The sequence below is a fragment of the Aedes aegypti genome, chromosome 1 (genome assembly GCF_002204515.2).
Source record: "Aedes aegypti strain LVP_AGWG chromosome 1, AaegL5.0 Primary Assembly, whole genome shotgun sequence".
Taxonomy (NCBI): Eukaryota; Metazoa; Arthropoda; class Insecta; order Diptera; family Culicidae; genus Aedes; species Aedes aegypti.
In genome coordinates, this window is record NC_035107.1 from 249,835,278 (window position 1) to 249,848,855 (window position 13,578).

General features: G+C 36.3%; 1 protein-coding gene across 2 annotated transcripts in view; it reads left to right on the plus strand.

Moving 5' to 3' along the window:
* LOC5563724 (dopamine receptor 1) overlaps positions 1-13,578 on the plus strand; it is a 373,859-nt gene that overhangs the window by 104,896 nt on the left and 255,385 nt on the right. For both annotated transcript variants that reach the window (XM_021837519.1, XM_021837518.1), the window contains exons 2-3: positions 85-256; positions 1,110-1,289. In XM_021837519.1, coding sequence (XP_021693211.1) covers positions 85-256; positions 1,110-1,289 — 352 coding nt within the window. The remainder of the gene's footprint in view (positions 1-84; positions 257-1,109; positions 1,290-13,578) is intronic.

Sequence of the window (13,578 nt, forward strand, 5' to 3'; positions counted from 1 at the left end):
ACCCGAAAAGTTTGGGAACCTATGCCCTAAGCTCATGAATTTGTACCTCACTAACCGGGAGTTTATTTTCCATTTTATTTGCAGGTTGTGTCAGCGACTACCATATGCAGTAACCTGACGGCGGTGGCAAACCAGACAGACGGTCCCGGTGATGGCGGCGGAAGCGGAGGAGGAGGTGGAGGCGGTGGCACAGGACATGACGATGGCGACGATGACGACGTCGACGCGTTATCGCCTCTGTCGATGTCGTGTCTTGGTAAGTCGTGTTGCTTTTCGCATGTATAACAGTCGTGTAGCTTGAAGCATGTCAGCAAAACTACCATAATTAACTTGCATATTTTCTCAAAATTTCGTCAGAAATTTCGCTGATAAATGCACCAATAATGTTTCCTGCATATTTTTCAGCATATATTTAGAATTTATTTTGAGTCTTCAGTGATACCTTTAAGTTTCTAAACAAGTGTTCTTATCAGAACTCTTCCAGAAAATCTCCCATGACTTTCTACCAAAATTTTCAGAAGAAGAAATCCAATAGCTTCTATCAAAATGCATTTGGGAATTCCTTGGTTGTTGGTGCAAACAGGCAATGCTTCCCATAATTCGTCCAGGAATTACAACTGGAATATCAAAAGATGGATGATGTTCTAACAGTAGTTGTTGTTAAGATAGCTTACAATGTAAAAACATTGCACATGTATTTGAACAATCTATCAAGAATACTGTAGAAATTCCACAAAAATTGTTTGGGTAAATTTCTGAGGTCTACTTTAAAGTCTTGTGTAAATCTATGAATTTACTATTAGTATTCTGCAGGAGTTTTTTAAGCTATCCTTGGAATTATTTTTGAACGAACTATTTAAAGATCCTGGCTACGCCCATGTCTTTGCAAACGCGACGATAGCAATCGTCGCATAAATGGTCCTTCGACAAAAACCGCTCAAATTTGAATACCTTAAAAAGCAAATCCACCGATATGAATACGATTGGGATTTTTTGGCGATATTGGTTTCTCTCGAGAGCCCTCACAAACCCACTCCAACACAAGCAAACAACACAACCGAATTCTAACCGACGCCCCGTCTTTTCTTCTGCTTCCCTTTCCGTTGCAGGTGTTTTTCTATCGATTGTGATATTTCTCTCCGTAGCCGGTAATATTCTAGTGTGTATAGCAATCTACACCGAGCGGAGTCTGCGGCGGATTGGGAATCTCTTCCTGGCGTCGCTTGCCATCGCCGATCTGTTCGTGGCATCGTTGGTGATGACGTTCGCCGGTGTCAACGATTTACTGGGTAAGTAGGAGTGAAGATTGATGAACTTTGACAGGTTTTACTGAAGAGAACAAGGTGCATCATTTTCGAGCTTACAACAAATCATTGAAATTGTTCTTCGTGATAAGTTTTTTTCTTCATATATTTAGTCAATTTGAGTCATTTGATCAGTTTGAAGTACTTCAATGAATATCTTACAATTTTATTTATAATTGCATAGTATTTACATAGTTTTATTTTATACTCTGAGGAAGCTTATAAATGTTGATGGTACTTCCTGAAAAAACGTTGATATTCTGATAGCTGTGCAGTATATATAGTATATACTCATTTGTTAAACTCCATGAATGTTATGCTTAGCATTACAAATGATAGAAAAAATAGTTTCATCCCCCAGATATGAGCGACTTTTTACGGCGACAGCGACAAAAAATCGTCGCAATTTCGCTGATGTTTCGCTGCATGCACTGTTTGATAAGCGCATCTAAGCCACAGCGACGCGTTTTCGCACCGATTCGCGTCGCGTCTGTCAAGATGGTTTCATAGAAGAGTGCTTGCAGCGACACAACAACAAAATCGCGACGATTTTTTGTCGCTGTCGCCGTAAAAAGTCGCGTAGATTTGGGGGAGCCTTAATGCCTTTGGGATGATGCACTGTGAGAATGGCAAGTCATACCATGTTCTCACTATTTACACAAAAAAGTAATTCAATTTTGTGTTCGGTGATTGTGACAAAAATATAAAATGGTCCATAAGTAACGTCTGTGGATGAAGCCAATCGATTTATCCTCGAGGGGAAGCGGATTTTATAAACCAGAATTGATTGCATGTGGGAGCTCAGTTGGCAAAGGGCTTTTCTTTTCTATTTAGAGTACCGTCTTGTGGAAATCGTTGATGTTGCTGTTGATAGTATTCGAACATCCGAAAATATATATTTTTTTAACGAAGCGTTCATAAACTTTTTAGAAGAGAGAGAGGTATCTGTACAGAAACTATTCTCTATAAATTTTGATAGCATTTTATATGGCCAATAGTATACGTAAGGGATCCAAGATGCTCAAAGATTAATCTACATCGTCTGTGGATAGCACCCAAGAGTATTTTTAAATTTCAGTCGCTTCTCAGTAGTGCAAAGATTAGGAATAGTTTTCCATGAGGAATTGAACTCTTCTTTCCTTCTTAACGCTTGTTTTCTTAACCTTATTGAAGAAGCAAGCTGCACAAAGTAAATGAGGGTTGGAACCGGAAAGGACAATGGAAGCTACAAATAGTCAATCGACCCAGATCTATACAGCAAGGGCACCGGAATTCTAGTGTTACTCATCTTGATGGTCGTATTGACGACATTGAAGTTGCAAAGCTACAAACAACGAAGCAAACGACCGTTTTTATCAACGGATGTCGGGACACTTACATGGTAACATGGTCTGACTTTAACTTATAAGAGCAAGCATACAAATGTGTTTCACATCCAGTACTTAGTCTTAATCGGATGAAAGTCGTGTTTTAACGAAACGGAATTCAGACACGAGTGAAGATCATATAAATAGCTATTTGAGCAGTTCCACAGCAAATACCTTTTTGCATCACCGGTTCGCCATTTTGACTCTAGCCTTGGAAAAAAAATTTACACTGTAAAAAAATGATGTATTTTTTTATATTTCGAAAATAAAGCATAAAAATCAATTTTCTCAAAAATCGTATTTATTAATTTTTTTTTATTGTTTATATGTTAAAGTAGGCAAAAAATTAAGTCTTTTGCACAGTAGGTCAAGATTGAGATATCATGGACAAAAAAGTTATGATTTTAAAAAAAGGTGAATTTTTGAATATGGTCATAATAACCTTTTTAAATGTTTTTCAACTCGATTTTATGAAAGTACGCAAAATTTACAACAAAAAAGGTTTCTGGGAAAATCAGGCTCATTTTTACCGTTTTAAAGATACAGCGATTATAATACAAAATTATGATATAATTTTCAATTTCCGGTCATTTTTGAATATTTTTCGAGGTTCATAAGCCTAGAAATTTGTTCATTGTCTGAAAAAGCAGATAATTTTTGACTAGAATGTTTGAAAAAATATTGATTTGGTAATTTTCAGGTATGAGGAGAAATAAAAAATGAGCCCTGTAAAAATATTTTTTTTAATTTTTTTTAACGAAACACAACTTCAACATTGTGATATTTTGATATGTAATTATCAAGAAAATATGGAACAAAATGTTAAAAGTTAACAAATAACAAAATAACGAATATAAAGCAATCAAAACGAGTAATGCATTTATATCGATTTAGGATAATGGAATATTTCCATTCGAAAACAAAAGCTTTATGAGTAGAGGAGTAACGATGTTTTCTTAAAGTACAGCACGTTGGTATATTTTTGTGGTCGGACAGAAACGTACTTAATAGTTGATTCAAGTACCCATGTTGGTATAAAAAAGAGCAGCAAAGACACAAGCATGTGATATACAAGCAAGTGAAAATCAAGTGAAAAGTTATCTTTTACTTAGAACAATGAAGTATAAAATGATCACCATCAACAAAGGTTGTGTAAATGTGTTTTCAAAAAAGTGTTCAAAAAGTTACCGAAATCTCACGGAAAGTAATATTGCCAAATTAGTTGAACTAGGATTTGCAGATAAAAATCAGCTTAATGAACAATTTAAAATTTGCGATTCGTGTCGTTTACAATTGGCCAAAAGATCAGCATTATCAAGCAGTGATGACTTATCAAGTAGTGAAGAGGAAGATGTTTGTTTGGAAGAAGAAACAATAGAAGCATCAGCTCAAGCTTAATGAAGCTCAATCATTTAAGCTTTGTAGTAATTTCCGAAGATTTGCGGCATGATTCTATATCCGTTAACTTATTTGTCTCAAAAATGATTTATTTTATACGCCAAGAAAAGTACTTAAAATTGAACAAAATTTATTTCATGTCCGATGGAGCTGCATCACAATATAAAAATAGAAAGAACTTTTCTAGTATTTGCCAATTTAAGAAAAACTATGATATAGATGTTGAATCGCATTTTTTCGCAACATCGCATGGCATTAGGGGGAACATAAAACGCATGGCTACTAGGGCTAGTCTTGCTGAAGAACGTGAACATCCCATCAAAAATGCCAAGGAATTATTTGATTGGGCTCAAAAACGAAAGGAGGAGCAACTAACACAAATACAACTACAACAGAGTATGAACATATCAAGGAGCAGCTTAATGAACAATATTCGAAAGCAATAACTATTCAGGGAACACAAAAATACCATTCATTTATTCCAGTTTCCGTAGATAAAATAGAAGTTAGGCAATTTTCAAACTGTAATGATAGTTAAAAAATTGTAAACATTATGAAAAAGTAAGAAATCTTTTTCAAAATAGGACGATCCATCATTGTATAAGAACATGAAATAAAATGCTTTCAGAAAAAAATATTCTTTATTTTATCAACTCGAAAAACATCCGAAAACAACCAAAAGTTGTGAATTTTCAGTTAATTTAATTTTAAAATCGCTGTATCTCGGAAACGGTAGCAATTAGCGAAATTTTCTCATATACCTTTTTTGTTGCAAATTTTGCGTACATTAATAAATCGGGTCGAAAAGCATTCAAAAAGTTTATTTAGACTATATTGAAAAATCAAACTTATTTTAAAAAATCATATCTTTTTTTCCATGATTTCTCCATCTTGACCCACTGTGCAAAACACTCAATTTTTTGTCTACTCTAAAATATAAAAACATAAAAAATTATCAAAAAAACGATTTTTGAGTAAATGGATTTTTAAGCTTTATTTTCGAATTAAAAAAAATTACATAACTTTTTTTACAGATAGTTCCAACAATAACCTAAAACTTTGCGGAAGACACCAAACCGATCAGACAAATAGTTTCTGAGTTTTAATTGTTTGAAAATTGTTAAGGCTTTTTTCCTAGGCCCTTCTCAAAAGTAACGCTAGGGTAAAAATGGCGAACCGATGATGCAAATAGGCATTTTTGGGTATATAGAAAGCATATGCCAAATTTCAGCCAAATCAAAAAATACAAAAGTAAACCGACATTCGAATTCAAATGGAACCGCTCATTTATAAGGTCATGATTTATAAACCTAGAACAAAATAAAAACTAGTTTATATCAGAATGAATTTTGTAAACAAATTAAACAAATGTCCAAGAGAGCTTCTTTCAAAAGGTTTTCCTCTTCTCGCCTCATGACCTATTCTCCGCCCAAAATTTTGAAATATGTAATGGAAATGTGAAAGCAATACTACAGTGAACATGTGGATGGTGCTGATCTGATCGGCAGGTTGGTTCAAGACAGCGTCGGTATGTTGGACAATGCTAAGCAACCTGCTCACGCTTCCAGATAAATTATGGCCATTCAATAAAAAAGGGACGTTGAATTGTGTTGAAGTGAAACTGATCAAGAGGGGTCCTAAGAGATTGACAGCCTGCCTGCATCGACTGATAGTCAGAATCTGGGAATCAAAGCAGCCATGGGATGCGTGGAAGTAGGGTTATACGCCGTATCTACAAAAAGGGCAACAAGCTAGAATTTAAGTATTATTCCTCCCAGTCATCTCATTCTTTTGGCGTTACGTATAAGCTGGAATAGAACTTGCTTCTCAGCTTCTCTCACCAGTAGTAAACGAATTCTTGCGTAGTTTTCAAGCTGACTTCGTGAACATTATTGTGTGAAGATCTTAGGCGAACATTTCAGGTCATTTGAATCTCGTCGGTAGTTGAGACAAGACTTCGTATTCAACATTGCTCAAGATGTCTTGCATCCATGTACCATGCAGTGATATCTACAGGGGATTGTCAAAATAAATGGAACGCGCAACAATGCTGTAACTTTATCAAACATTGACCGATTTTAGTTAACTTTAAGAAGTACTGGGCGGGTCAACTTATCTAGTTTTAAGGTGCTTCCACGGAGATAATCTATGACCACCGGATACCGGTGATCCGGATTTCCGGAAGCATGTCTTATTCAGCAAAAACATCATTTGAAAATTGAAATGAATATCGATATATATTTGAATTCAATTCAAATTGTCCCTAATCACAGGTTCCCTTGGGGACATCCGGTGGCCCAAAAGTGGCCACTGTAGTCAAATATCCACTTTGAGACTCCTGTTCCTCTGTTTACGACATAACATGAAGAATGATCCGTCGCATGATATCTTTTGGTATCATAACCGAAATGTCCCCTATGCAAGGCTTCCCCGGGGCACTTGGCGGCGCCATGAGTGGTCAAATCTGTCCAAAACTCATTTTCAATTTAGGGGAACTTACGTATTGTCGGCAGCCTAAGCAGCTGAACTTTGAAGAAGGCAATTATATAGAACAATGAAGCACAACAATTAGCAGGAGAAACCTGAACTACCAGCACTCTTTATTAAGTAATTATTATGCACAAAACACTATTTTGTTCTCTAAATCATCTATTTTTCCTCACCAATACCACAAGGCACTTGTTCTTTTATCGGCAATGCAATTACTATTGTCGGCAGCTAAATTGATCTCTTCGGCAATCCAAAACTGTACAAAAACTAAGTTATTTAAACGTCACTCATTATGTTCTACTCGTTGAAAGGGCCAATGCAGAAAAATACAGACTACACTGAAAATAGCATTGCAGTTAGAAATAGAATAGATGAGAGTCATATTGAATACACAACGCCACTTAATTTGTGCAGAGTAAGGCGCCGTCCACAAATTACGTAACGCTGTAGGGGCAGGGAGAGTAGGCTCAAAAAAAAAAAATTCTTACAAAGACCGTTGCGGAGGGGGGAATGGTCAAACACGATTCTCTTGTTTTGTTATTATTGTGTATCAATTCTACACGCGGCGATCTGTAGACGAATTCCGGCACGTATTTTCTTCGAAGAAAAGACATTTTTTTTTGCTGGTGAGTAATGGAAGAAATTTTTTCTCTTCAAAGAAATTGTTCGCCGGAATTCACCAACTGGGCTATAGAAACTAATACATTTTGCCTTAAGAAAGATGGAACGATTATTGCAATTCGAAAGCTTTATATATCGTTTTAGCATTCACCCCATATCAAGGCTTCGATAGACGAGGGAAGTGCGCACGAGCCTATCGATCGCAAGGTTCTTGGTTCGATTCCAGGTTAAGGCATCAAAATTATCAGATAAACGATGATACTATCATCTATCTGATAGACAACTGATACTATACGTTCAGCCAGATGATACTATCACCTCTTGTGTATCCTGATAGTATCACTGAGAGAATGGTTTCTATCAGAGGTAGACGTTAGAGTGATAGTATCCCTTTCCCAAAAAATTCTCATGACGATACTATCAGTACAACACCTCTCAAATAACAATGATAGAGGTTCTATCTTTATCAATTGAAAATATTATAGAATAAAAATTGTTGGACGATGGGTATAGAAAATTAACTAAATTCCATATTTAGCTATCCCATGGGGCTCTTTAAAAATTTTGGTGTTCTCGGAGAAAATCATAAATTATTTTACGATCATCTATAACTAGGAAACCTGAACTCCGTTTGTCTTAGTGATCAAAGCAAAATTGTTAATCAAAGAAACCACAACGAATCAAATCTTCAGAATTTTTCAAAAGGATAAGGGGAGGGGGAGACCCGGATAAAAAATCCTGGCTACGTCCATGTCCAACGCCCCCTTTTACGTCCATGTAACAATGTAACACGCCAAAATTTGAAAAACAGGAACAAAATAAAATGACCCGATTTTGTCGGGTACCCCATTCTGTCAGTCTAAAATTCATCGAGGGGCTGACAAAATCGGGTCCTTACTGTATCCCAAGTAACACCGAAAACATAAATCCAAATTTAAAAATAGGGGATTTTTTTTTATTATCGGAAAATTTGGGCCGGAAGTTCTCCGATTTGTATGAAATTTTCACCAGAGGTAGAGCTCGTGGATATATGACCAAAAGTGAAATTCAAAAAAATCATAGTGGCCTATTTTCCCGGAAAACTCTCCATATCTCCTGAACTATGCATCGTAGAACAAAAGTCTTTTAGTGAAATCGAGAGGAAATTTTCTCAGCAATCCACTAAAAGTATAAAAAGAAAAACATTTCCTGGAAAATTTTTCACCATGGAGAAAATTGTCGGAAAAATAGAGAAAAAACTATCGTCTGTATCATGAAAAATTTTCAAAAAAATATTTTTTGTTTCATTAATCCATACTCTAACTTTCGTCCATAGACGCCGAAGTGGTATCTTTCACCGTTTAGGCGCCAGAATTGAAAAACCGATGACCACCCGCGCGCTTCCCATAGGAAAATTTGTTCTATTGTGGGCCTCATAACCGTGCGCTAACGGCTGCAGTAATTTACATGCATTGTAAGTGTAATGCAATAAATCATCCTTCCCTTTACAGTCAGAAGAAGCTTTTCGACAATTGGAGCACTCTCCATTGGTCTGTTGGGTGTTTTGTATGTCCTTTGTTCATAACCTTTACCATTGAGACTAGCTCTACCTCTGGTGAAAATTTCATACAAATCGGAGAACCTCCGGCCCAAACCTGTCCGATAATTTAAAAAAATGCCCAATACACAGTTTGTCCTACAATGATTGCTAGAGAGTTTTTGAAACATATCATGTCTCACGTAAGTCGCTATTTTGTTTTGTTAAACCTCTCAATATTGAACTTGAATGGAGATGTTCCACTAAGGCATATAATTTGTTTTGCAATACAGATCTACCATTTTGCTGAAAATGTTCTTATTATGTTAACTATGTTTCAACCATATTATTTTTTATATTTGTCTTCTTATGTTTATCAAAACATGTGTTTGGTTATATGTCTTATTTCGGTTGGTTTAGACATGTACGACAAATAAACAGTCTCAATATGTCATATTCATGTTACATGTATGTCATATTATATACTCTTTTCAAACATGTTCTGAATGGACAAATTATGTTTATTTTCAGTCAAATATAAGTTTTTCTAGTTGTTTATAAAACAAAAGCAACAAAAGTGACATTTAATACTTTTGCAGGGTTGCGATGGATCTTCTTCGTGAACAATGATCGACGCATCTTCGCGATCCAACATTCGCCAAAATTCATTTTTCATTTTTGCGTCACGAAGAGCATCGCAAAAAGCGAACGGATGCAACGTCAAAGAAGCAAAATGAACACACCGATAAGTGGTTCGCGAAGCCTCTCCCCTCGTAGGATTCATTTATCCACGTGCTGTTCATTCTCGTGATTCATTGCAAGGTTGCTTCTTCTCGTAAAGTCAAGCAAACACTCCACGCTAAGCCAGCTCCACGCAGCGCATGTGTTAAAACTACACAGAATGAGGCAACCAATGCAGAACTGGGTGACTGAGTGAAAATTCTGAGTAGGTCGCCGACGTTTTCGCCTTCGGCTGTCCGAGATCGATGGAAAGGGAACTGTCAATGATATCCCGCGTGGCAGCAAACAGTTGGCCGTTGGTAAGATGGGGAGTTTTCTGAGATGTTTTCTAGCAAAAAGCCGGAAGGTGGTCGCAAATGCGAAAGTTTTTACCCCATTTGCTTCCGCTTCGACTATTCAAATGAAAAAATCTCTGAAAATCTTTAAAATTGGAATGTTTTTTTTAATGTTTTCAGAAGCAAAACAAAAATGGAAACGAATTCCGCATTCCAAGCGTTCCTCCTCTGTGCGCAATTCACTCATTCAGTTTTGTTTACCACCGGTTGCACAAAACTGTGTACAGCCCCTTTGCACAGAATCTGTGCTGCACGAAAAGAGGCCAATTTTGTGCTCTCGGCACTCATTTTTGAGCGGAGCAAGTTTAGCGTGATTGTTGCAAGCCCACATGAAGATGATCGAAATGAATATTTTTCTGTTCTTCGCGAAGAGCAGGCGGCGTGGATCGTACCGTTCACATTACTAAGCGATGGAAAATCACCCGATGATAGCGTCGGGAGAAACAGCGATCCGAAAATGAAACACGAACGAATGAAGCGCCCGAACGGTTGTTTGTGTTTATTCGCAGATTCTGTTTTGATGCCTACGAAAATTCATCGTGCCTCGCGTTTCCGATCGTTGTTCAGCAACATTGCTTTTGATAGCATGGATGATACACTGCCAGCTAAGAAATTTGCCATATGGTGTCCACTGAATACTTTTAAGCAAATGTTTTGAGTAAATTATTATTTTTAAGGTATGCTCTAAATGCCGATTTATCAATTTATATGAATGAATAGAGTGTGGTGGTTGTTTGCCTCTGTTTAGTACGAAAAAGGTTCAATGGAATTACCTAACTCGCTTACAGTTGTGTTCATGCAAGGCTTACGTGTTTTTAGTCCAATGATTTATCAAACTCATATCACACTGTAAATTTATGATCACACTAGTTGTCCCTGAAAACATTTCATTGCCTTGAATGAAACAATGGCAAATGATTGGCAATGATATTTTTGTCTTTTCCCAAAACACTCGTCATGCAGTGTGTCTAAGGGGACCATCTTAAATTTTTGAATTTAATTTTGAATATTTACCATAACGATGAGATTTTTGTTCTGAAGCTTTGAAAAAAGTAATAATAGTTCAGTAAAAGTTCAGTGTAGTATTAGAAAACAAAATAATGAACTAATTTGCAAAATGTGATGATTCTTTTTTGGAAATATTTACTTGGCTTGATGTCGAAAAATGTATATTGAACAATTTATGAGGGCGAATTGATTTTTTCGAAGTAAAAGTGCATATTTCACCATAATTTTTGATGCGCATATTAATTTAGTGTTAAATAACAGTAATGCAATCAAAAATGAAGGCTTGTCAATGTTTGCACTTTTACATTTTTCATTGTCGACCATCCAATGCATTTCCACTACCTCAGTATTTTGTTGCGTTAATGGTTTGTTGGACAAAGTATGATACATAATTATGTATACCTAAATCCATATGACACATAATTTTGACAACAAAAATATGTTGCACAAGCTCCACCTTCTGCGCTTTTCCAGTCATATATAAGTATGAATACCAGTTTTTTCGCTATGAAACAGAACATTCTCATTAGCCATATTGAAGTCATTGTGATTTATATGAGACATGTTGTGTTACTTGGGATGTGTATTTTCGGAACGGGCACGATGAGGGTATCACGGAAAACGATGTGCGTCGCCATTTTGAAATTCAAGATTTCAAAATGGCGTCGGACATCCATTTCCGTCATCCCTTCGTCGTGCCCGTTCTGAAAATACCCTTATTGCATGGGTTTTCAACGATTTTCCTTAACCGGAGGCCGCCATCTTGGATTTCAAAATGGCGTCGCACATCGATTTACGTCATCGTTTCGTCGCGCCCGTTTCGAAATTACCCATATTGCATTGGTTTTCATTGATTTTACCAAACCGGAGGCCGCCATCTTAGATTTCAAAATGGCGTCGGACATCGATTTCCGTTATTCCCTCGTCGTGCCCGTTTCGAAAATATCCATGAGAACATACCTTGAGTTATTTCTATTAGCTTTTTCCCATTATGCTCAAGATTTTTGTTTCGGTTTTTGTATCAATGATAGGATAGATAGGGATAGCTATAGAATTTTGCAGATAGTAAATTTGTATATATCTAGTATAGATATTTGATAAAGATATGCTTGATCCATCAGTGATGAAAAAATGCTGAAAGTATCTCCATCCGTCTATCAATTGATAGAGGTTATATAGTCTTCTTCTATCCATCTTTTTTCAAGAAGTGATAGTATTGCGAAATTTGTTCAAAAATAAATGAGGTCTTACGCATTGTTGGCCAAATCTCAACCCCAACGACGGTTCTTGCACATTTGTTTTCAAATTTCTTTAAATTCGAAAGGTAAATAATTCCACCGTGAATTGAACTGACACGCTGAATGGCTCGATATGGTTGTGGTCTGTGAAGATTGCTGCTCTTGAACGCTCTATCATCAAGTTATTACCAAGAGAATGAATGGTAACATTTCAAAAAAATCCGATTGCGATGTTCCACGTTTTTTTCGGATTCGAATCAAAATCCAAACTTTGCCAGTAAAATTTATTTGCGTTCCTATTATTCTCAGTGTATGAGAAAATCAGAATAGGCCCTTTGCAAATCAATGCACTTATGACTTGACACAAAAACATCATGCTCTGATTGCTTGTAGAACAACAGGAGAACATTGAAGATTATGCACTACAATCTTCAAATAAGAAAGTATTAAAAAGCTCAATTGTTACCAATGCATGCTTTGTTGCCTAATTCCAATAAATTAAGCAGTCATATTCGTATTATTCTATGAAATTAAATCGTGAATAATAAATACACCGTAATTGAATATGGTTTTCTGGCAACCTGTTCCCGTAATAAAAAGTTATTGCCGAGGAAATCAAAGTGCATTAATTTTCTTTTGTGATTTAAAGTATTTTCGAGTTCTCTATATACAAATCAAAAGTTCAATAGTGCATAAGTGATCGGTGCGTAGCTGTTGTGAAAAAATCAGCATTGGAGCGGAGAATTGGACCTTTTAAAGTGGTGAGTTTTTGTAAGCTGTTCTTGTGTTGTTTTATTCGGCAGCTCACGAATGACGATAATTTCGTAAGCATTTATTTCATTTAACTATGAAACCCATGTTATATACTATTTTTGTGTAAGATGTGGTTTACATGGAAGATTATAGTTCAAGGAATATGTTGAGTACAGTGAAGTTAACATTTGTTCCGTAGATAAATTTAAACAAGGACGATAAGTTAGTGCTGCCGAAAGTACTCTCAGGGTGCCGAAGCAATCATTTACCCTTTGATAGGACTATTCATGATGAGCTATGGAAAAGAAATTGCACGACATGTTTTGAGTGGATGAATTGTTTGATCCCTACCGGCGCCGATCCCGGGAAATGGCCACATCCTGATTGTTTCTGGACCGATCCTAATGCTTGGCGCACCAATGGCAGAATTTCATCTTCTATCTTCTAGTGCAGTAAAATTTTGAATTTTCAAATGATGTCTTTGCTTGAAACACGAGATAATTGTGCTGCATAGGACATGCTTCCAGAAATCCGGATTATCACCGATATCCGGTGGTCATAGATTATCTCCGTGGAAGCCCCTCAAAACTAGATAAGTTGACCCGTCCAGTACTTTTTAAAGAACTAAAATCGGTCAATGTTTGACAAAGTGACAGCATTCCAAATTTGGTCCAATTTTTGGCTGTCCCAGTTATTTTTTTACTTATTAGTTTATTTAGAAGGCTCAAGCGCCTTTGGGCAATACGGAGCCGAATCCTGAATAACATTCAAATAAAAAAAAAAATGCTAAATATAATATTATTGTTT